This window comes from Lacerta agilis, chromosome 1 (assembly GCF_009819535.1).
Source record: "Lacerta agilis isolate rLacAgi1 chromosome 1, rLacAgi1.pri, whole genome shotgun sequence".
Taxonomy (NCBI): domain Eukaryota; kingdom Metazoa; phylum Chordata; class Lepidosauria; order Squamata; family Lacertidae; genus Lacerta; species Lacerta agilis.
Window position 1 is genome coordinate 110,322,989 of NC_046312.1, and position 24,050 is coordinate 110,347,038.

The 24,050-nt window shown below is 44.1% G+C and overlaps 1 protein-coding gene across 3 annotated transcripts in view; it reads right to left on the bottom strand.

The window, feature by feature from the left end:
* The window catches only part of ITPRID2 (ITPR interacting domain containing 2), a 61,928-nt gene extending 55,282 nt beyond the window's left edge, over nt 1-6,646 (bottom strand). The window contains exons 1-3 of one of the 3 annotated variants that reach the window (XM_033167023.1): nt 6,514-6,646; nt 5,250-5,513; nt 4,191-4,236 (exon numbers count right to left, since the gene is read on the bottom strand). In XM_033167023.1, coding sequence (XP_033022914.1) covers nt 4,191-4,236; nt 5,250-5,436 — 233 coding nt within the window. In that variant the 5' untranslated portion in view covers nt 5,437-5,513; nt 6,514-6,646. Of the gene's footprint in view, nt 1-4,190; nt 4,240-5,249; nt 5,514-6,138; nt 6,269-6,513 lie in introns of those variants that run through there. The other 2 variants (XM_033167005.1, XM_033167016.1) reach the window with 2 other exon arrangements.
* Nucleotides 6,647-24,050: the final 17,404 nt, after the last annotated feature.

Genomic DNA, 24,050 nt, shown 5'->3' on the forward strand with positions numbered 1-24,050 from the left:
ACTTCTCTGTCTCCAAAGAAATGGTTTGATTGTCAACAACTTTGGATCTAAGTAGATCTCTGGGTGATTTGTAGTATTTCTTATTCCCAGCTGTTTGACAATGGCAAACTCTGCCCCCTGAAATGAAGAAAAGCAGTAGGGGAAGAACAACCAAGAGTGTCTATCTGTTTTTAACTATAACTGATGTTAGATGTTTTTGACTGTAGCTGCTTTCTTTTAGAATATGTTAACTGTTCCACAATGTTTTGACTTCCTTTGGTTTTAAATTGTGTTATGTTTGCTGCCCTGGGCTCCTTGAGGAGGAAGGGCGGGGTACAACTCCAATGAATAATAAAATTCAATAAATAGCAGCATTCTAAGAGAGTGCTGAAAAACTTTTCTCCAGCCGCCTTTTCCACACCTTACAAGAACAAGGTTGGCCAATTCTGAATTCGAAGGAGAAACAATAGTGGAATTTCTAGTTTTGCAAGGCATCTAGGTTTGACTCTACCTTCCTGGTACCTCTTCAAAAGAGTTTCAAATTCCCTCTTCAGACTGGAGAACGCAGCACATCAATCCCTTGTCTCGCTTTAGAGAAATGGTTCCAGACTAAACATCACAGAGGGAAACGATGAGCAATATTGGATAGCTCAAACCCCAAATTTTGGATAGCTCAAACCCCAAATCACATCTAGCCAAAAGGATGAGGCAGAACAAAGGGGCAGGGCAGGCTAAGAGACATCTTTCATTTCCCCGCAGTTTTGGGACAGGGTGAATGGCAGTCAACATCCGCACTACAGCCCAGAAGAGAATCAAATAATGGCAGCGGCAGGGCTCACCTGCTGGTACGGCTACACCTAAAAAGAAAGCGGTAAACCAAATGCTCAGAATACCCTCTACGTCAGAACACTGCAAACAACCATAACCATAATAACCAGTATCCAAGACAGCTGCTTCAGCTGGTTCATGCAAAGGCTTCACTCAGCATTCCCTAGTGAGATTTTAAGAATGATTTTCACCAACCAGCAAAACCTCACATTATACTACAATCTGCATTTGAACTTTCCTTCCATTCAAACAGTGTTCACTGTGTTGTACAAGGAGCTGCCATTACAAGCCCGCCCTAAGAATGCAGAACCGTGGTTCTTTGGACCCCTGGCTTATAATAAAAGTTAACTTCAGTTCACATAGGTGTTAAAAATGTTTGGATTGCTGACCATGTCCAATAGAGGAGGAGATCCTTAAGGACAGGGAATGGGATCTATGGGGTGCTATTGAACCCCAGCACCCCAGCTGGCAAGGCCAGCATTCAGGGATGATGGGAACCGTCGTTCAACAACACCCGGAGGGCATCAGATTCTCCATCCCTGGCTTTATGGGGTTGCAGTTCCTTTTCAAAAACAACAACAAAATGAAAAAAATTATAGGAAAACCCAATCGTTGCTTTTCTATGCTACTGTTTCTGGATCACAACTTCATGGGAGGGAGTGTCTATGCCACAGCTCTGCTTTAAGTGTTTATCACAGCAAGCCACACAGAAGGAAAATAGGAAAGGCCGATAAATGGATTGTGTGTAATTTGGAAGACCGGTTGATCTCCTCCGTCATGCTCAGTAGATCCACTAAAATTGAAGAATTTAAGTTATGTAAGTCCATTCATTTCAATGGTCAATTCGGAGTATGATAAAAGTTGGATAGGACCCACAGAGGTAGCAAAAGCATGTTTATGTTACAAATTATGTTACAAATTAACTGCCAGCTCCCCCTCCTCCCAAAAAAATCATAATGCCCCACACAAAAGAATTGCTACCCTTCTTGTAGCTTATCCTGATCTGCTATGATCATGTTTTGAAAATCCTCTTGTTTTTAATTTTACCTTAAAAACAAACAAAAAAATATTCATAGGTTTCCAAAATTTTATGAAGTACATAGCTAGAGAAAAGGGGTATTATAAAAGTCATTTCCATCCCATCCTTCTTCTATGGACCCTTGAGTTAGCATAGATGGGTGTCCCTTTATATCTTGCCAACAACCCTGTGAGGTAGATTACATTAAGGAAGTGCAACTGAGAGTGAACCAGTGTTAAGTGACCTACACATTATTCTAATTTGAATTCACCTCTCGGGAAAACTGAATGAAGTGTCATAAATATCTCCAGATGGTACACTGTGTTATCTAAAGCACATTTATCCAGAACAAGGGTTCTCAAACTTTCTAGCCCCAGGGCCCACTTAAGACAGCTGAAAACTCACAAGGCCCACCAAACCAGAGCTGTCAACTTTCCCTTATTTTGCAATGGGAAATGGCGCTGGAATAAGGGAATTTCCCACCAAAAAAATAAAAGGGAAAGTTGACAGCTATGGCTGGAGGCAGAGTTTGGCATAACCGGCTGGCAAATACAGGCACCATGTTCTACTGATATCTAATCTATCTTTGGAAATTACTAAATACTTTGACACAGCAGTTTCCTTGTGGCAAGGAGTTCTACAGCTCAGCTTTCTTCAACATAAGTTACAGGCATTTGCTCTGGAGGAATTGTGACTTGGCTTCCCTACTTTAGGCAAAATTTGCCGGTTAAGAAGCTTCTTTTCTATTTTCCCTTTCTCCCCCACCCCACCCCATGCCTCTTAGAGTATTTTTACCCATTTCCTGTCACTTCTTTTCCCAGTTTCCTTTCACATTCCTCTTATACCCCAAAACTGCCAATTTCTTTTATCCCTCCTCCCTGGTCCTGTTACATTCCCTTCTTCCTCCAGCGACAGCATTGCTCTCTTATCTCTCTATTTTCTATTTCCATTTTGTTGATTTATTAATTATATTATTATTATTATTATTATTATTAAATACTAGTCTTGATCTCACTTTCCATTTCCCTTCAATGCCACCTTTGGCCCTTAGAATCATAGAATTGTAGTGTTGGAAGGGACCCCAAGGATTATCTAGTCCAGTGTTTCTCAACCTTGGGTCCCCAGCTGTTGTTGGACCTACATCTCCCATCACTCTTGACTACTGCTCTTGCTAGATAGGGATGATGGGAATTGTAGTCCAGCAAGAGCTGGGGACCCAAGGTTGAGGAAACACTGGTCTAGTCCAACCCCTTGCAATGCAAGAATCTCAGCTTAAAGCAGCCATGGCGAACGACCATCCAACCTCTGCTTAAAAACCTCCAAGCAGAGTCCACAACCTCTGTCAAACAGCTCCTACTGTCAGAAAGTTCTTCCTGATGTTGAGTTGGAATCTCCTTTCTCACTTCATTCCAAACACACGCACGCCCCATTTCTCTGAGTCCTCTGGCTACCTTTACTCAACATGCAAGGAGTTGCTCATACCGGCATCAATCCAACCAAAAGCCTACAAATCAGCTAGGGGGCAATGCAAGAGAACAAACAAGGAGAAAGTCACCCTAGCTCGCTATGTGAGAAACTCTGATCCAGAAGCTGAATTGGTTCCAACAACCATCTCTAATAAATAAAAATAAAATAATAATAATAATAAGACTTCAGGCTAAAGCAGGTTTGCAGTTGCAGCAGCAGTGATTTTAAAACTTGTTTATAAACATGGGGAGAAATCCAACTGGTTGCAACGGGACTTACTTCCCGGTACATCCTAAATGCATTTAAGATTGCAGCTGAAATCACAAAGTTGAGACAGCATGGAACTTTCCCTTTGTTTCTGGTATGCAGTTATATTTTCAGACAACACCCCGGCCTATGCACTGTGGGTTGTGTCCTTACGACAACAGAACCTGCCGTCCCAAAGAACAGCTGCTATTTCCTGAACAACATAATAAACTTTAGCCGAAACAGCAGTTTTCCATTCAGCTCTGTCTCTCGCACACAAAATATTCTGGCCACAGCCTATTCCAGCACAAAATAAAGAGGGCTTGAATTTCCTTATAGATCAGTGAGTTTAAACGCATGCCTAACTTCGTCTAATTCTATGCAAATTTACTCGGAAGGAAGCCCAAGAAAGCATGCAAAGGATTAAAGGATGTGTTGGATTATGGTCGAAACACAAAATTCATTGCAATCCATGTGATTTACTACTTAGAAACATTGGGGGGGCGGGCCAAAAATAAGCTTAAGGGGAAACCGATTTGCAATTGGTATTTCTAAAAAGCCTCAGGGCCAAAGACGTTCTAGATATCTTACAAGATTCGGGATGGAGCAGATATATTGAACAACTGCATCACTCTGTACAAGAAGTACTTACCTACAATCTTTAAGCCATATTGCAATCTTTTCATTTGGAATAGAGCCTGCTGAATGGGGAGAGGTGGGAAAGGGCAGAGAGAAACAGAAAAGAAAAACAGGGAGAAGCAAGAAGTTATCACTGGTGAATGGCTTCAGGCTACAGGTAAAGCAGGTTTGCAGTTGCAGCAGCAGTAGATTTAAAACTGGTTTACAAACACGGGGAGAAATCCAACTGGTTGCAATGGGACTTACTTCCCGGTACATCATAAATGCATTTAAGATTGCAGCTGAAATCACAAAGCCGAGACAGCATGGAACTTTCCCTTTGTTTCTGGTATGCAGTTATATTTTCAGACAACACCCCGGTCTATGGGTAGACTAAGGCATCTTTCCTGCTGCCTTTCAAAAATCCCAGTGAACTAAATGACACGGAAACCAGCTAAGGCACAATATCAACAGTTTCTAGAAGGGAAGCCAACCTCCTAACATATTCTTTAAAACGTTCAAGGACAAAGCAAAAGTATGAACGACAAGGGTACAATTGGGAATTTCGCAGGCTAATCCTAAAAACTTTTTTTTAAACTAAATTTGCAAGCCTACTCAGAAGCACGTCCTACCAAATTCAACAGGGCTGACTCCCTGGTAAACGAGATTAGGATTGCTGCCTCAAAGTTATAATACAGTATTGCATTCAACTCAGCCAGTAAACATGCCTAGAACAGCAATGTGAGCTCATCAGGATTTTTTTTTTTTTCTAGTGAGAAGAAAGTGTGATATTGCAGTAGGAAGAAAGAGCTTCGGAGCTCAGTATGGCAGTTTAGGATGGCAGCCATAAAGTTCAGTTCCATCCACCATAAGTTATTTGGTCATCAAAATAAGAATCCTGTAAAACCTGAAAGGCATTTCTCTATCTTGGCATCGGTTTCGGTGGTTGTCATCGGACACTAAAGCAACAGCCTCTAGCCCACAGATGCTGATGCCACAATCAATCGGTTAACCTTTCAGATGCCACGTGACTCTTCGGCATGTCTCTTGGGTGGCCAAAGAGAGAGAAAACCATGAGGCTAATATGACAAACCTCCTTCGGCAGCCAAAGGCAACTTCCCCCCGGCGATCTCCTGCTCCGGCGCCGGCTCAGCTGCCTCTGGAGAGAGCCGCTCCGCCTCCGACGCTTGCCAGGAGTCTCTGCTTTTGGCCCAGGCCTTCCTCCTTTGAGCGACCCCTTGCCACTCGTCGCGCACCGAAGCCACCTCTTCCTCCTCCATCGGGAGCCCTTAGCCGCTTCTCGCTCTCGGTGACTCGCTCGCCCGCCCTCACCCGGCTGCTGAAGAACGCCTCCAACCTACAGCAAGGAGGAAAGAAAGAAAAAGTCCAGAGGAGAGCTCGTTGTTGCGCGCGATCGCGTCGGGCTACGGGAAGCAGCAGCAACACCACCAGCAGGAGCCGTGCGCAATTACGCGCCAAGTCGGTGGCGATGGGCGACTTGTGCAAAAGTTGCGCAGGAGGAGGAGGAGCGGCGGCGGCAGAATCGCTGGGCGCCCCCGATCTAGCGCATCCGCTCCTCTGGGAGCCAATGGAATCGAGGGGGCCACCCCACAGCTGCCCAGCAGCAGCACATCTGGCCACAGGCACCCAGCAGCAGCAACCCCGTCCCCGGCTGCATGGCCAAGAAGACCCAGCATTTACTCCTCCCCCTCGACTGTCAGGGCTATAAAACAAAAAAAATTGAAAGCGTGCCTCCGCCTCTCCAGTTGCAACCTAGTAGCAACAAGCAACGCCGCCAGGGGAGGAGGCAGGAAGGAGGGGAACTGACTCTGCGTTTGGTAGCTCCCGGCCGCCGCGAAATTCTGCAGCCGCCCTTCGCCCACCAGCGAAGCCGCCCCAAACTTCCCCACGGCGCCACCCAAGAGTTGCTGCGCCCGCCGCGCTCGGGACGAGTAAGCAGCCGAGGAATGAAGCGGCATTACCGGCAGAGGCGAAAGCAGACCCGCCCGAACCTGATCGGACGCGAAGCGCACGGAAACCGGAGAGTTTATATCATCAATCAGGGTGTTCCTCTCTCTCCTGCTGTCTCTTCCCCCCTCCACCCCACTTTCCCTGGGGAGGGGACTGCAGGCAGTATTTGGGGGCAGGATCCGGCTCCTCCTCCTCCTGCGTCGCGGTGGTGACAAGGGGAAGAGGGCACTTAAGAAGGCGCGGTGTCCTGACCCAGGGGAGGGGACGCCACGGCTGCCAAGGAAGATCCCCTCCCCCGAGCGCCTCCACCGCGATCTGGAGGAAGGAAGGGACCCTGCCAGATCCTTCCTCACACACCCGCACTCCAAGGACAGCGCGGTACTCACGTCCTCGTCTTCTCCGCCCTCGCTGCTCTCGGGATCAGGAGAACAGCGAGGCGAGCGCGCCTCTCCCCGACTTCCTCATACCGCAGCTGTCGGGAGGAGAGTTTGACTACTGCTTCGGCAGCGGCCCACGTGATGGGGACCCGAGGCGAGAGGCACGCTCATCTCCTCCTCCTACTGGCGGTGTCGCTTGAAAAATAAACAAAGCCTGGGGCTGGGACAAGGGTGCTTGTAGTGGCCAGAGGAATCGTGGAATTGCAGCGTTGAAAGGGACCACGAGGGTCACCTAGTCCAAACCGCTGCAATTCAGAAAACTCTTTGACCAATTTTAGCCTCGAACCCACGACCCTGTGATTAAGAGTCTCACGCTCTTCCGGCTGAGTTGGAAAGGACCACGAGGGTCATTTATTCCAAGCCCCTGCAATACAGACATCTTTTTTTGCCCAATGTGGGGCTGGAACCCAAAATCCTGAGAGTTAAAGAGTCTCATGCTCTACCAACTGAGCTATCTAACACCTAACACCTACCCTGCTGTGCTCTACTTCCCCCTGGGTGATTTGACTCTGTCTTCGGCACCCCGACTTATTCAGTCACCTGATTCAAACAAAACTGGGGTGGGTGTGTTGCTTATGGACTGATTCAAAGTACTTTCCATGGGAGTCTCCAAAAGCGCCTGCCAGAAGATAACATCAAGTAAAAAACGTGATGGTGACATTGCAATACCGTAGTAACCGTGTGACTTGAGTTTTATAGGTGTGGCTGGGGTGTAGATGGCTGGAACTTAGCTGTAAAACTTCTGAAGACAACAGTAACTCAGAGTAGACCTGACGCTGTTGAAGCATGAATGGGGAGACCTTCAGCTGGAGACCCAAGCTTGGGAAAAGCACTCAGCTCCCAGGCAAGCCTTTCACACAGCAAGCACAATAAAGGCCAGTGCAATGCCTGCCCTGCCTCCACTTGTCTGTCCATTATTCCCAACACAAGGGCTGTTGTTGGACTGGCTGGGCTCACTCACTCACTTCCTTGATTACTCTGAGGCCACCTCAGCTCCTGGCAACCAGCAGCCCCCCCCCCAGTCGCCATTCACCTCTGGAGCTAATAGCCAGGGCTGCTGCAACAAACAGCTGTGCAAGCCTTTGGGAGGCAGAGACGCAAGAGGGTATCAGAGGAGGGAGGGAAGGAAAGATGGACGGAGGCCAGTGTTGCCCGTGGCACCCCTGACCAGCATTCAAGGCACCCCAGGGTGCCGCGGCACACTGGTTTAAAACCCCTGCCTTAAAGTATTAATGCTGCACTCCATGCAACAAAATATCTCAAGCTACTCTACAGAGCGGTCGACTCCACAAAGAGAACAAATTGATTTTTTAAAAGGGGGAACGAGTGTCGCAGTTTTGCCTGAGTCATTCTGGCTTCTACTGCATGTTCACGGCTAAGGGCAAAAGTTTGATAATCCTCTTCTGGGTTTTATGTCAGCGCTCCATAAAACTGCTGGCAATGGGAACCTTTTTAGATTCTTATTTGAATTCATTTGTGACACACTTAATATTTCTAAGACTTGCAGTTAAGCAGATTAAAGTAGCTAGTGCTTTCTGAAAAGCCAGATCTGGGCAGAAATGAGGCTTAAGGCCTACGAACACTTGGTTATAACAACCCAAGGGGGGAAACTTACTTCGCTGGAGTCCACTAATGTAGTCGTGGGACAGACCTCTTGTGCCACCACCTGCCTCAGGAAAACTCCTCTCACCTGAGCTAAGCTTTAGCAGAAGCTGCCTGCATCCCTGTTCGGATTGCTCTCCAGTTGTTAACTGTAGATGGACAACTTCAAGGCTCCTGCTACACCTTCTGGGCTTACTTTTTATTTAAAAGCTTGGACCAAATAGCCCTTAAAGGACTGCTCTTTGTAAAACAGAACACGTGGCCATCCTTAGCATGTTGGAGAGGGGCACTGAAGCTTCTCACATGCCATACCTCACCATAATTTCTTGCTCCAGCTACATCCCCCTCCCCTTCCTGACTGTGAGCTGGAAATGATGAAAAGTGCCTGAAACATTGAACTAACAGGAGGTAACGTGCAGGGGCTTCATCTCCCCTCCCCCACAAACTCTTTCAACTGTTACAGTGGGGCCCACGACACCCTATATATCCTTACAAAAGTTGGGTGCCAGCCTCACTCTCTGAAAGACTCCAGGCACTCAGCCAGGGTCTGTGTTCCTTTGGAGAATTGAGACATGGCAAAGACTCTCATAGCTTTAAGAAATATGGTTTGTCCACCTATTTATATCTTCAGTCTGCATGGAAGGAGTCCACATCTTACAGCAAGGTCATTTCAAGAGGTTATTTCACCCCCACCCCCAGACTCTGTTCACATCTCAGGGCAAGGGGGGAAGGACAGTTCTCCAGCATTGCCAGGGCTCTCAATGGCCCTGTATCATTTCTTAATGGCCAGGTCGATTTCTCCCTTCACATCCCAAATAATCAAAATCAAACCACTTATTAATTAATAGGGTTTAGGAGTGTTGTACGGCCCCAATCTACAACAATAGAAATAGAGACAGTTGGGTGGGGAAATGAAAAGAAAGGTGTGCTTCATTTCACCTTGAGCATCCAAAGGCCCTTCAGCTGCGAGGACTTGGAATTATTTTTCTCTGCTTCACCCACGCAATAATAGGCCTCGTTTGTGCGTGTTTGCCTTCCCCTCACTTTCAGAAGATCCCCAGCCATTTTGCTGGCAGCCTTTCCATAGCTGCTCTGTTTGCAAGGGAAATATGAGAACTATTTAGCTGGCAAGCGACGATCGTGTCACTTCTGTCAGGAAGACAATTGCTTTCATTCAGAGGTGTGGCGAGTGGCGAGTGAGACAACGGACTTCACCAGTCAGCAACCAGAGGATGAAAGGTTTCGCTGAGGGATCTTCAGTCCTGAGATAATAGGCAGAGTATTCTGCAATTGCTAGCCAAGCACATCATTAGGCAACTGTTACAACATGCATATGTGCAACCACTGAGGAAAATGAAGCAAGCCCAGAAACCCATTTGCCCAGTCTAGTACCCTCCATGGACTTTGAGGTACATGATCAGTTTCCGTTAGAGAACAGATGCTGCCTATGTTTGACACATGGGACTTCCAGACAAACACTACCATCATAATATGACTGATTTCTTATGATAAGTCCACTTCCCAAGTTAAATATCTGACAATGTCCACAACAACTTGGCAGCAATGAGGATCTACTGTATGTCTAACACATACACTCCACCATAGCACCTAACCTCTAGGGGCTGAGGTCTCTTCACCCCCCTTAAAATATTTGTGGCAATGTGACCGCCCCCCCAAATTTGATGGGCAATGCCATTCGAATAGGGTGTGTGTGATTGATTATGTGGGGTGGGGCTTACGTGCACCCCAATATTTTATTAAAGTTGGTACCATAAATATCTATGGTAATGTAGTAGTAATGTATGCAAGTGAGAGCTGGACCATATAGAAGACTGATCACCGAAGAATTGATGCTTTTGAATTATGGTGCTGGAGGAGACTCCTGAGAGCCCCATGGACTGCAAAAAGATCAAACTTATCCATCCTTAAAGAAATCAGCCCTGAGTGCTCACTGGAAGGGCAGATCCTGAAGTTGAGGCTCCAGTATTTTGGCCACCTCATGAGAAGAGAACACTCCCTGGAAAAGACCCTGGTGCTGGGAAAGATGGAGGGCACAAGGAGAAGGGAACGGCAGAGGATGAGATGGTTGGACAGTGTTCTCGAAGTGACTAGCATGAGTTTGGCCAAACTGCGGGAGGCAGTGAAAGATAGGCGTGCCTGGCATGCTCTGGTCCATGGGGTCACGAAGAGTCGGACATGACTGAACGACTGAACAACAACAACAACACCATAAATATCAACACCGTGAGAGAGAATTATTATGGCTTTGGATGGGAAATGTATAGAAATGGGTAGGCGTTATATCAAAACACCCCATTCATCCTTGGAGTGTGTCTCCTGCACGTTGTAGTTCTAGCACTTTCAGATAACAGAGAGATCCCAGGCAACTAGGGGTAAAAGAGAAAGCTCTGCAACAAATAGAAACCCCAAGTAGATACTTAAGACTCTCCACGTTATTTAATTTGGCAACTAAGAAAGAAACTCCCACACTCCCCTCTCCCCCTTCCTGGTAGTACAAGTACAATAATTATCAATAACTAACAGTGTGTTGCCCTTTCGTGACACCCCAAATCTGCTGCCTGGGGCAGTGAGCTCACCCTGCCTAACAGGAGGGCTGGCCCTGGATTGCGAGGGGACTGTGCACCAGGTCTTCAGCTCATACATTTAGCCTGAAACCTTCTTAATCCACTGGAGTGAATTTGATAATTACTACATCCATGTTGTACTGCAGCCACTCGGGGTGGCAATACACCCTGCATGGTTTGGTCCTAGCTTTGGGCAACTTATTTAAATAATCCGCTTCAGAATTTGAACGTTTGTTTCTAAGTCCTTGGGGATCTGAAAGCTCATTTAGAAATCCTTCGTTTAGAAAAGCATGAGACTGGAATGCAACCAAAAACCGTTATAATTTATAAATAAAATCTGTGTTCCATATTCTGTCTGTTTAAACAATTCAAATATTTATTATTATTACTTAATTCTGTTTACAATATCAATACAAATCATATGGTGCTTACTATTTGCATAATAAACATTTCCTCAATATTCTTTTGAATGCAAGCAGCATCCAAATCTTTTGAAATATCTCAGTTGTCTGACTTCTAGCCTCCCATAACTATATATAACTCGTAATTTTATTCATTACTGTAAAATTCCAGGTCCTCTTCAGCCTGTCATCAATTGACAGGGCTGTTGAGCTTTTCTGAGTTGTTTTTTTTTTTTTTTTGCAATCATAATCCAAGCAGCTGCTAACATCTGGAATACCGAAACAATTCCCATCCATTAAATCTAATACCGCACACAAAATCTATTCACCTGTAAGGTGCTCCCAGACTCTTTGTTCTTAGCTTGAATTGTCTGTTTTGGAAACTAACAAATTCTTAAACAAAAGCCACAGATATACTTTATTTACAGAAAATCTATCTAGGCAACAGTATCAATGTGTGTTGGTAGTTGAGGAAGAGTCAAGAGATTTGCTGATTGATATTTATTACGGCCATTGGCCCATCACACACAATTTTTCAAACAACATATATATATATACTTAGCCTTTCAACTTAAAACTTCGAGAGAACTTTAAAGTAACAGACTAAGCAATAAATTTACAACATAAAACATCACCCCCTATTCATAAATTTATAAAAACATCAATTAAGTTATCACATAATTACATCATGAGTCATGATTTAAAAGGATTGTCCAAGCCGCATAGAAGTCTGTTTTTCTTCTTTTGGGATAGGACACGAGTCAAGAGATACACAGAGGCTCCATCTGTACTGTGCATTTTAAGCAGCATCATAACAATTTAAACATTCATTATGCCTGTAGTTTTGTTAAGGGCACTGAGAGTGTTTAGGAGACCCCTATTCCCCTCACAGAGTTACCATTCCCAGAGTGGTTTAGCAGCCAATGCCTCTTCCCAAGGAACTCCTAACAGGTAAAGGAACCCTGGACGGTTAGTTCCAGACAAAGCCGACTATGGGGTTGTGGTGCTTATCTCACTTTCAGGCCAAGGGAGCTGGCGTTTGTCCACAGACAGCTTTCCAGATCATGTGGCCACCATGACTAAACCACTTCTGGCGCAACGAAACACCATGATGGAAACCAGAGCACACAGAAATGCCATTTACCTTCCTGCCACAGTGTTATCTACTTGCACTGGCATGCTTTTGAACTGCTAGGTTGGCAGGAGCTGGGACAGAGAAACAGGAGGTCACCCCATCGCAGGGATTCAAACCACAAAGCTTCTGATCAGCAAGCCCAAGAGGCTCAGTGGTTTGGACCACAGCGCCACCCACGTCCTTAACCCCTAATAACCCTGTTCACACCACCCCTAGCAAACTAAGGTTACCAGGATTCTTTGGGGGAAGCCAGAACTATTCTAAGTAGTGTGATACTACTTTAAACGTATAGTGTAAATGGGGACAGAAACACACCATAACTAGAAAGACTCTATTGCTCAGACAAGGTCTCTGTTCATACGGTAAGCCGTTTATAACTTTTCCTGTCTAGGAGTGTCCAATGGCTTGCAAGAGTGAATGGGGCCAATTCACATCCTGATAACACTTTAGTGCCCACAGAAATGTTATAAGCAACAGTAGGCAAACTTAAGGCCCGGGTGCCGGATCCGGCCCAATCGCCTTGTAAATCCAGCCTGCGGATGGTCCGGGAATCAGCGTGTTTTTACATGAGTAGAATGTGTCCTTTTACTTAAAATGCATCTCTGAGTTATTTCTGGGGCATAAGAATTTGTTCATCTCCCCCAAAAAAATATAGTCTGGCCCCCCATAAGGTCTGAGGGACAATGGACCGGCCCCCTGCTGAAAAAGTTTGCTGACCCCGGACTAATCTGTTACTTTGGGTCTCCTGTTTTTCCAGTCTTCAGCTCAGTTTGCCACATTTTTACAACAGTTTGCATTTCATTTATTTTTTTAGTACAGGTGAAAAGTCATCAGCATTTTAGTGTTCATTTCTCCCAGTACAGTACAATTTTTATGCAATGCATACACACACAGAAACACACACAATTTGTGTGTGTGCATCATATATATATATATATATATATATATAGAGAGAGAGAGAGAGAGAGAGAGAGAGAAATTTGGTTTACTTCACTTTTTACCTAATTCGTGCTTCGCCAATGCATATGCACACCAAAGCGCTGCAATTTTTTTGAAGTTCTCACTTCAAAGTTTGCAACACAGTTTTGGGTTGCAGAACTGCATTACAAAATTTGAAGTGAGAATTTTTTATTTTTTATTTTAAAAATGCAGCGCTTTGGTGCCCGTATGGTTTGGGGAAGCACGAATAAGGTAAAAGTTGAAGTAGATCAACACACAGATTCAGAACTAAAAGATTCCTGACATTGCATGTATCCTGTTGGGGCTTGTAAAAACAGGGGAATGAGTTTAACAAGTGGCATGCAGTATGCAGAAGAAGAGGAGAACCTGCTGTGATTAAAAAGAAGAAAAATCATAGTTGAGCACCGAGATCTGGGGTGTCTGCTTCTCTGGACTATGGCCAGTACGAGTACGGCTAATGAATTCAGTATGTTTTACTAATTGAAGTACAAATAATTCCTTTTCAGAAAATGAACAATGAGCTCTCCCAGGGCCAAGCAAACTACAAACTTCTAAATGACTCATAAAAGCATTTCAATATTGCATGTATATAAAAATAGTAACCTGTTTGGCAAGTGAAACCCTAGAAGGATCTCATCTAGTCAGTCCATTCACTAAAGCAGCCTAGTAGTGGGTCAATTGAATCTGTCGGGTGGGAAGTACAGTGCTCCCTTGGTTTACAACCATAATCCATTCCAGAGGTCCGGTTGTAAACCAAAACGGTTGTAATCCAAAGCGGTTGCAAACCAAGGTACAACTGTATATTGATCCTGCTCTTGTAAATTTTATAAGCACTTCATATGGTCAGACTTATCAGCCTGACCACTGCTAGGGTGTTTATAGTGCTCCTCATGAACATGGCATGGCATGTGCAACAACTAGTTATTAAATGTTTATTTCCCTTCTTAGGGATACTTCGGGTAATGATTGCCAAGAGGGACATTCTCTGTACTGTAAAGCCAGGGCACAGCTGGCTCAAGAGGAAGCAGCCAAAGTAATTGCTCCTTAATTGCTCCACAACCACACTCTTTCATGGAGCACCCAATAGAGTCTGAGGCAGCATGAGAGAATTCTCACTTTTCAATCCTCACCTCTTCTAGATTAAGGTGGTGGTTATAGAGCCTATCTTGACCAAGGATCTCCAAAACCTGGCAAGGAACCAAAACTTCCATCCCTAGGTTCATGTCTTCTTCCCTGTGCCATGCCTACAGAACATTTTGGGAGGGATGTCCCTGTGGGACTGGTTCCTGGAATTGACCTGAGATATGGAAAACACAGTGGCTGGTTTACAAAGAAATACTGCATCCATTTCTGGTATAGTTGGCATGTAGTTACCTTGCTTAAACCAAAGCCTATTCATCTTAGAAGCCTGTAGTCAAAGAAGTAATGGGTTGATTTGATTCAATGTGTAAAATTCAGGCCCCTTTCCCTGCTATGTGGCCATTGTTATCTCATCGTGTTACATTGAAAACAAAGCAAAAAGTCTTAAAGGATGATGCTACTTTGTGGTAAGCTAAAGATGTTCTACATAGTTTTACTCATTGTGTGCTTATCATATATATGTGTGTGTGTGTGTGTGTGTGTGTGTGTGTGTATCTCATATATATATATATATATATATATATATATATATATATATATATATATATTGTATAGAGCTATACTTGGGTTTTTTAAAATATAAAATACATTATTGTTTCATTTTTGTATGTAAAATTTCAGCATCCTCAAATTCTGGAAGTTAGAACTGTGTAACCTCTGATGAAGTCATTATCTCATGTTTATTACCTGAAAGAAAGTATGAATTAAAAAAAAAAAATCAGGGCCAACCATGGGCATAGCCAGGATTTTTGTTAGGGGGATCAGGCTTTTGTTGTGGAGGGCAGAACTTCAGATTTTTATTTATTTTTATTTATTTTTACTGTGGGGCAGCTGCCCCCCTGGGTCACCCATGGGACCAACCCACCACTGTTTCTTCCTTCTCCCTTCTAATCTTAAAAGTTTATGGATTCACATGCATTCAAAAGCCCTTGATATCTGCTTTTCCTCAAGAATGTTTTGCTTGCCATGAACTTAATACAGCACTGACATCCTGTGAACAGGGAAGAGAGATCTCCCTTCAGCTCACTCGCTTTCTAATAGGCTAAAACAGGCTGCAAAAAGCTGTGACTTCTTTCAAGAGATAATGATCAGTTCCTGTGGGAACTGTCCTTGTATCACAACTAGAAAATTATGATCTGTAGTTGCAAAAAGGCTGGGCGAGCCGAATTTATGAGCTCCTAGCTCTGTGGACAAATTGGTTTCACTTCACACTGAGATCTGAAGAAGTGTGCATGCACATGAAAGCTCATACCAATAACAAACTTAGTTGGTCTCTAAGGTGCTACTGGAAGGAATTTGTTTGTTTGTTTGTTTCACTATGTTATAACTATACCTGAAAGAGCAGTGGCTGGGTTTCTTCAAAAGGTATCTGAATGAATGTCTTTAAATCCAGCTGTGGCAGATTCACAGTGACTGACAGGGCACCCGCCCTGTGGAACACCCTCCCACCAGATGTCAAAGAAAAAAACAACCACCAGACCTTTAGAAGACATCTGAAGGCAGCCCTGTTTAGGGAGGCTTTTAATGTTTAATAGATTATTGCATTTTAATGTTCTGCTGGAAGCTGCCCAGAGTGGCTGGGGAAACCCAGCCAGATGGGCGGAGTATAAATATATTATTATTATTATTATTATTATTATTATTATTATTATTATTATTATTATTATTATTATTATTATTATTATATTTGCAGCTTCATAAGCTTCCGATGCCAGCAGCTTTTCTCCATAACAATTATGCCTTATAAGCATATTTTTTAAATCAGTATGATGTGGAAGGATCTTAATATGCAAAGTCCCCTCCCCAACACTATTTTTCTAGAAAAAGAGGCGCCAGAACTCACCATGAACACCTCCCTTGTTCTCTTATAATGGCAGTGGCGCCCACTTGAGAGGGCCAGAACTGAGTTCCAGCTGAAAAAATGAAAGCCCTGCCCCTCCTTCTGACTCCTTACAGGAGAAAGAAGATGGTGGAGGTCAGACTCTGCCATCCTGTTAAGATTTGAATCTCAGCCCTTCTCTGTGTGTGTCTTCTAGCAGAAAGCGATCATGAGAGAAGCAGGGTGGTGACAAATGTTTGTGGCAGGAACATGGCTGGGCTCTCATTCAGTATAGTCCTATCTATACTGATGTTTTATCATTACAAACACTGTAATAGATGGACTTTTGGTCTCATCTGGGCCTTTTTTTCTCTGCCTGAACTTGCCGGAACTCAATTCCGGCCCCTCTCAGGTGGGCACCATTGCCATTCTAAGAGAATGTTCGTGGTGAGTTCTGGCACCTCCTTTTCAAGAAAAATAGCCCTGGTCTCATCCAGCAAGACTCCTAACATCCATATGCTCTCCATTTTTGCTCTAGAATCGAGTGACGTGTTTGTCTTTGTAAAACAAACCTTACTCAGAGGGTACTTCTGCTGCAAAGCAATCCCCAATTAAGATGCCTGCTGTTTACCAGTGTGTCAAGAACTGTGTCCTAATCTGACATCTACCTCTCATTAAGAAAAAAAAATTAACAGGTGCCAACAATGTACCTGTATATAGGCAATTGTCAGATTGGCATTATGAAGCCAACATGCTGCTGTCCTGAAGTATTTTTCCCTCCTTCCCTTGACTTGCCAGTTATTGTTTGTAGAATAAGTCCTGAAGACCAATGACGCAAGTGTCTCTTTCTTTTCTTTTCTTTAGCTGAAGTTGGATCTAATCCAACTTCACCTTTTCCCAGCCTCCTGGTCTATTCAGACTGTGTACATCAGCCTTTGGAATAAACCTATTGAAATGTTTCTATGAAGAACACAGCAAACACACCGATATCGATGCAGATTCTCTCTCTCTCTCTCTCTCTCTCTCTCTCTCTCTCTCTCTCTCTCTCTCAGAGGGGGTATTATCTGATTGCATGGCTTGTTTAAACAGTTAAGACTTGGAGCTTTCTTCTAGCCATGGGAATGAAGAGTTCCAGAGTATGTCATCTCATTGACATTTTATTTATCCAGAACACTTCTATGCCACCCGTTCATGATATCTCTCCCAGGACAGATTACAACACAAATTTAAAATGATAAAATGTAACAAGGAAAATCAACAGGAATACAAAAATCTCTACATACAACAACAACATGGTGAATTATATAATACATCCACAGGTATATAAGAGGTAATTATAAAGCCAGGGAAAACAGAAATGTTTTCCCCCACCTCAGTACAGTGGTGTATGGAGCGACAAGTGCGGGGGCACCCCCCGGGGGTAGGGTGCTACTCCATAACACGCGTGCGTCGTGACATCACGATGCATGTGCGCTAAGGAACGCAGTCCGTCCGGGCTGCTGGGCGCAAGCAGCCACACGGATGGGCTCACGCCCCAGCATCCGGGACGGACTGCATAAGTGTGTGCCGGGTGCAAGTGGCACACCATCTGTGCGGCAGCTGCTCATGCGGCAACTTGTAAGGCTGCAGCGTGTGAGCAGAGAGTTGCCGCTAGCAGCCGCTGCACGAAAGTGCCAGGCGGTGGCTTGGGAGTCATGGGGGGTGATGCTGAGTGTCGTCCCCCCCCTCCAGGCTGGAACAGGGGGTGTGCCGCTCTCAACACCCCCACCTTGCTACGCCACTGCCTCAGTATCAAAAAGATAACAGAGTTGGCAATGTACCCATGCTTCAGTGGGGAGGGAATTCCATAACTGGGGCATCACAGCTGAAATATCTCACCCCCTAGTCACCACCTGCCTGATCTTTCATGACAGGGTACCCAGAGAGGGCCCACTGTAGGCTTATCTTATCACCTGGGCAGGTACGAGATGTGGGAGGAGGTGTTCTTCAATGACATTGGGTCTTAACTTGGATCATTTCCTGGAGCTCTGTGGTTCTTTAATGGAACTGTCAACATAGCATGCCAGAAATAATGACTCTACTATCGTTTAAAATGATGGTCCCATGTCTCTGGATGAAAAACAGTTCACTCAAGAGATCTTTGGATGCTCCTTGTAGCTCCTCCTTCCTGTCTCTTCAAGCTCTGGTTCACCACCTGAATCAGAGGAGCTAAAACATTTTTACTTATGCAGGGATTCAGATGTAGCCCTGCCAAGAGGCAAGGTGTGGCAGTTTGCTTCAGGTGGGCTATTCTTGGTGCTATTAGGGGAGATAGTAAGAGATGAAAGACATGGGCCACAAACTATGGGTCCCTTTTCCAGTGGAGGGCAAACCCACCCCGGATTTCCTGCAGCTGGGTTTCCTGCTTTCTACCCCCTGAGTCTGCTTCCCATGCCCTCCTTTTATCTTCCTATCCCACATTAGCCCCCTGCCCAGAATGTGGTGCCAATCCAACCCTGTGTCAGGTTCAGACATGTGGTCACAGGACCAAGGCACTTTCTCTCCCGGTCAGCTCTTCTTTCTGAACTTCTTTAAGCCATAGAAGTGAATGTGAGCAAAGTTTAGCCATAAGGAGAAAGTGGGCCACAAATAAACTCAACTGCCATCTCACGTAAGTACTAGATTAGGAAAAGGCGAAAAGGGAAAAGGAACAAGGAACGAATCACCTGAATGAATGCAAGCCGACGTATGGGGAACACCTCTGCACAGCAAGAGCAAAAGGCGCTGAGCACCCAATTTGGCTTGGAGTTTAGCCGTCTCAGTGCAATGAAAAGGAAAGAGCATGTCACTGTGCAAAATTGCAACAGGCTTCTGGAATCCGAGGACAAAGCCTACACCTTCCCACTGTTTGCAAATAACATGCCTCTGTTTACACACGAGAACCCAATGTTTGCATAAAACCACTGGCAAGGTGCACAGTCTGCTGGTAGCAAATTGTATCGACGTCGCCAATTTTCTAACAGGCCCTGCATCCACTGACTTCCCGCCCATCTGCACCACCAATGTGCTTCTTCTGCACAAGGCTATCTTTGTGTGAGAAGTTTTAAAAGATGCAGCTCTGACTCATTGTCTACTTAATGAGTCAGCTGTTTCTAACAGTTTGCTATGACTCCAAGGAAATGTACTACTGTGGGCGTGAAGCAATTCCCTTGCCTTTCAAATTTAATTAAATTTTCTTATTTTTTTTAGCTTAGCAGCCTCGGCGTTCTCAGGACTGCACTCAGGGTCGTGCACGTTCCTTCACCAACCCACAGTGTCTTTTCTACGGTGAGGGGCATTTTATAAACTTGCACCTTTGTATGCTAAAAGGTAAAGGGACTCTGGGGTTGCGGCGCTCATCTCACTTTATTGGCCGACGGAGCCGGCGTACAACTTGCTGGTCATGTGGCCAGCATGACTAAGCCGCTTCTGGCAAACCAGAGCAGTGCACGGAAATGCCATTTACCTTCCCGCCGGAGCGGTACCTATTTATCTACTTGCACTTTGACGTGCTTTCAAACTGCTAGGTGGGCAGGAGCAGGGGCCAAGCAATGGGAGCTCACCCCGTTGCAGGGATTCAAACCGCCGACCTTCTGATTGGCAAGCCCTAGGCTCTGTGGTTTAACCCACAGCACCACCCGCGTCCCGCCTTGGTATGCTAGTGAACTGTTATAACCAGGGTTGAGGAATCTGTGGGTCGCCAAAGATTGTTGGACTCCAACTCCCATCATCCCCTACCAGCATGGTCAATAGTAGGGAATGGTGGGAGTTGTAGTCAAATAATATGAGGTCCACAGACTCCCTGTCACTTTTTTACATGTTTGCAAGGACTTCTCCCTAGCACCCACAATTTTAACACTATTCTAATTCTGCTCATCTGCCATTTTAACCCTTTTGTTTTAAGTTTATTGCTTTGTTATACCACTTTATGTGCAGTTTGCATGAGAGGATTGTGGAGGCCCTAATTCTACCTCAAGATGGTGCATGATGAATTCCTTAAAACAAGGAGTTTCATTATGTACAAAATTATAACCAGAAGTTCCCGGACCCACAGTTACGGTAATAGTGCTGTGTTGCTGTTAGAGTTAACTCTCCTTTCCAAATATTCTTTGAACACACTCATGTTTTCCTTTGATCAAAAGAAAACAGATTTCGCCCTAAGGCAACTCCCGTAAGTGCTACTGTAAAGCAGGGGTGGAGACACTGTAGTCTTCCAGATGTTGTGGGGCTGCAGCTCCCATCATCCCTGACCATCAACTGCTCTGTCGAGGGATGATGAAGCCCAGCTAACCCTGCTGTAGAAAACTAACAACAACAAAACCCAAACACAATGACCTTTCAATTTCGCAGACGACTCATTCAACAAAAGAGCAGTTGATTTTAATAGAAGGTTCGATGGTGAGATTTAGTATTTGGGTACATGAAAGCAGAGACCACTTGACTCAACATGTCATGGCTAATCGCTGCACCAACAGAGTTACAAAACCTGATTAATGACAGTTCAGAGCTCCACCTTTCTGACTTGGCAGCGCTGCCGTTTGGAAACACTTTTTGGAGAGGTGTTAGTAAGCACTGACAGCATCTTTCAGCACATTGGAGACATTCACTTTTTATTTTCTGTGATGTTGGGGCAAGTTTCAGGAAAGTGTGGCTTGTCAAAATAAATGCTGAGATATAATGAAGGATTCCACCTGGGCTTAATTCTCTTCCTAAGCTCCCTGTCTTTGCTATGTATTTCTCTCTCTTTTTATTGCTCAAAAATATGTTTCTGTGGCTGGATCTAGACACATCAAAAAAGCATTTCAGGAAAACGTGTTCTAAATTTCGTAAAGGAAAATCACGTTGGCAGAAGATGGGACTCCACAGCGCCACCTGGTGTTGCAGTGTTGTAACACATATAAAGCGCTTTTAAAAAATCGGTGTAGCTGAGTCCCGTGTTGTCATGCAATCAGAAAAATATAGTAGCATTATCTCATCACCACATTGTGAAAGTACACATCTAATCAAAAAGCTGAAAAATAAATGAAGAGGGAAAAGAGACACAGATCACAAATCAAACAGGGTCATAGAAACAGGTATCATGAATCCATGTGTTAGAATATTATAGATCTGTTAATAACTGAGAAAAGAAAAATATATTAAAATACATAAAGGAGAAAAAGGAGAGAAGTGAGGGAAGGGAAAAAAAACCTTTTAAATAAATCATTTTTATTATTTTATGAATATATTTAATTCTATAGATACTTTTGGCCAGCTATGTTGGTGTATTAAGCTACTGATTTGTGGCCTAATTTGCACTTGTTTTATGAATGTAAAATATCACACTAATGAACAGCATAGAGTCAAGAATAAAAATTATCGATTCCATGCTGTTCATTGGCATGTTCTTTTCTTCCTAATGTTGGTAGTATAGACATTTTTGCAAATAAATAAATATAAGTAAACAAATGAGAAAAGCTGCTTCCTCTGGCCTTTTGCATCATGTAAAAGGCAACAGAGAGAGTTGTGTGTTTTTTTTATTAGTATTTAAGGGAGAAGAGGCAACTCCTTGGAAATCAGAGGAGCAGACCGTCTTCTCAGTTCTCTAAACAGAACTAAAAAAATAAAATAAAAATCACTGGGGAAAATAAACATGCCACAGATCTTGTTCAAGCTGCCTTTCCCTTGCTTGACATGTTTACCATTTGAGTCATCAGCTAATTATTTCCTTTGAAGTCATAAAACCATTTTAGTGTGGCAACAGCATATCACTGATAGTATATTATTAAAACAGGTGTGTTACAGTTGAAGCAGTTAGCTCCAGAAAGCCAGCCGCCTGAGATGTACTAGTGGCGCCTTATTATTATTATTATTATTATTATTATTATTATTATTATTATTTGCACTATTGTCATTTATGGCTGTCTTGAATGGTCAAGTTACCACACTGCATACATTTATGGTTTACTTATCATCATAATCATCATCCCACCCTTACTCCCAAAGTAGCCCAGGATGGAAAACACACAAGCAATAAAACAATTAAAATAAAACAAATTTCAATACATACACAGACAGTGTATAGTTCCTGACATACATTGTACTTTTTGCAGTATATATTAGCAAGCCTCACTGTTAATTAGATTAATATAGGGTTGCCATGTTTACCATTTGAGTCATCAGCTAATTATTTCCTTTGAAGTCATTAAACCATTATGGTGCTGGAGGAGACTCTTGAGAGTCCCATGGACTGCAAGAAGATCAAACCTATCCATTCTCAAAGAAATCAGCCCTGAGTGCTCACTAGAAGGACAGATCCTGAAGTTGAGGCTCCAGTACTTTGGCCACCTCATGAGAAGAGAAGACTCCCTAGAAAAGACCCTGATGTTGGGAAAGATGGAGGGCACAAGGAGAAGGGGACGACAGAGGATGAGATGGTTGGACAGTGTTCTCGAAGCTACTAACATGAGTTTGGCCAAACTGCGAGAGGCAGTGAAGGATAGGGGTGCCTGGCGTGCTCTGGTCCATGGGGTCACGAAGAGTCAGACACAACTGAACGACTGAACAACAAGGGTTGCCATACATCCAGTATTTTCCAGACAGTGTCTGTAAAGATAAAACACTGGGCCCATGAATGAATCCCCATTTTTTTCACTAACTACTTGGACTCTCTGACACTGATGCTGAGACAACCAAAGTAGAACCACTTAAGCCAAGACTGGCCTGCATCACAAGGATGTACTGAGCAAGTAGAATTCCAAGCCCGTTGGTGGAAAGACAATTGTGTCATTTGCCGTGCTGATAACACATATTGCAATGAGTTTTGCCATCGGATTCCCATGAATAGACTTGTGAAACCAATCAATCACTCCCAAAAGCAGGAGCAGGCAACCTTCACTGCATATGGCCCTCAGCCTATGGCCCTCAGCCTTGGTCTAATTTTAGTTCAGACCTCTGGGGAAAGTGATCTGCTCCTTCCCTGGCCATTTGCTGGGTAGGGAAGAAAAGGATGCGAGAAAAGTCAATGTTTGTGCAAATCCCTTTTACGGTATTCTCTCCCCCAAAACCCCACCCACCCAAAGCAACATTAAATGCGCCTATCTCAGACCCTCCAAGTACCCCTATTTTCCAGGGGCAATCCCAGGTTTACAGAAGTCATCCCGGTTTCTGATTTGATCGCAAAATATCCTGCCTTTCCTTAGGACATCCCTATTTTCACTTGGAGAAATGTTGGAGGGTATGGAGTTATGCAACCCCCGAGCCAAGGAGATAAGTAACGGTACAACCTTTAGAAGACATCTGAAGGTACCCTTGTATAGGGAAGGTTTTTTTAATGCTTAATGTTTAATTGTGTTTTTATTCATGTTGGAAGCTGCCCAGAGTGGCTGGGCATTCTTGAGATTGCATATCCTCCAACATTTCTCTGATGAAACTGAGGACATCCTATTTAATAATAATAAATAATTTATTATTATTATTATTAAATAGGATGTCCTCATTTTCATCAGAGAAATGTTGGAGGATATGCAATCTCAAGAATCAAGATGGCAGAGGAAGAGCAGGGCGGCTAAGTGACTTCCCCCAAAGCCACATACTGTAGTGTGTCTGTGTCACTCATGACTAGGACTGGAACCCATTAACTGTCTTTATTTATCCTTCAGGCTATGCTGACTCTGCATGTTACAGCAGCAACCTCTGAAAGTCATCCTGACAGTGACTAATACTAAAGCGGCTCACATAGAGCAGATTATAATAGTGTCTGAAAACACTGCACTCAAGGGCAAACATCCCATTCCTATGGCTACCTATGCCAAAATCCTGCTACCCAACAGTCTCCCAGTAGGATT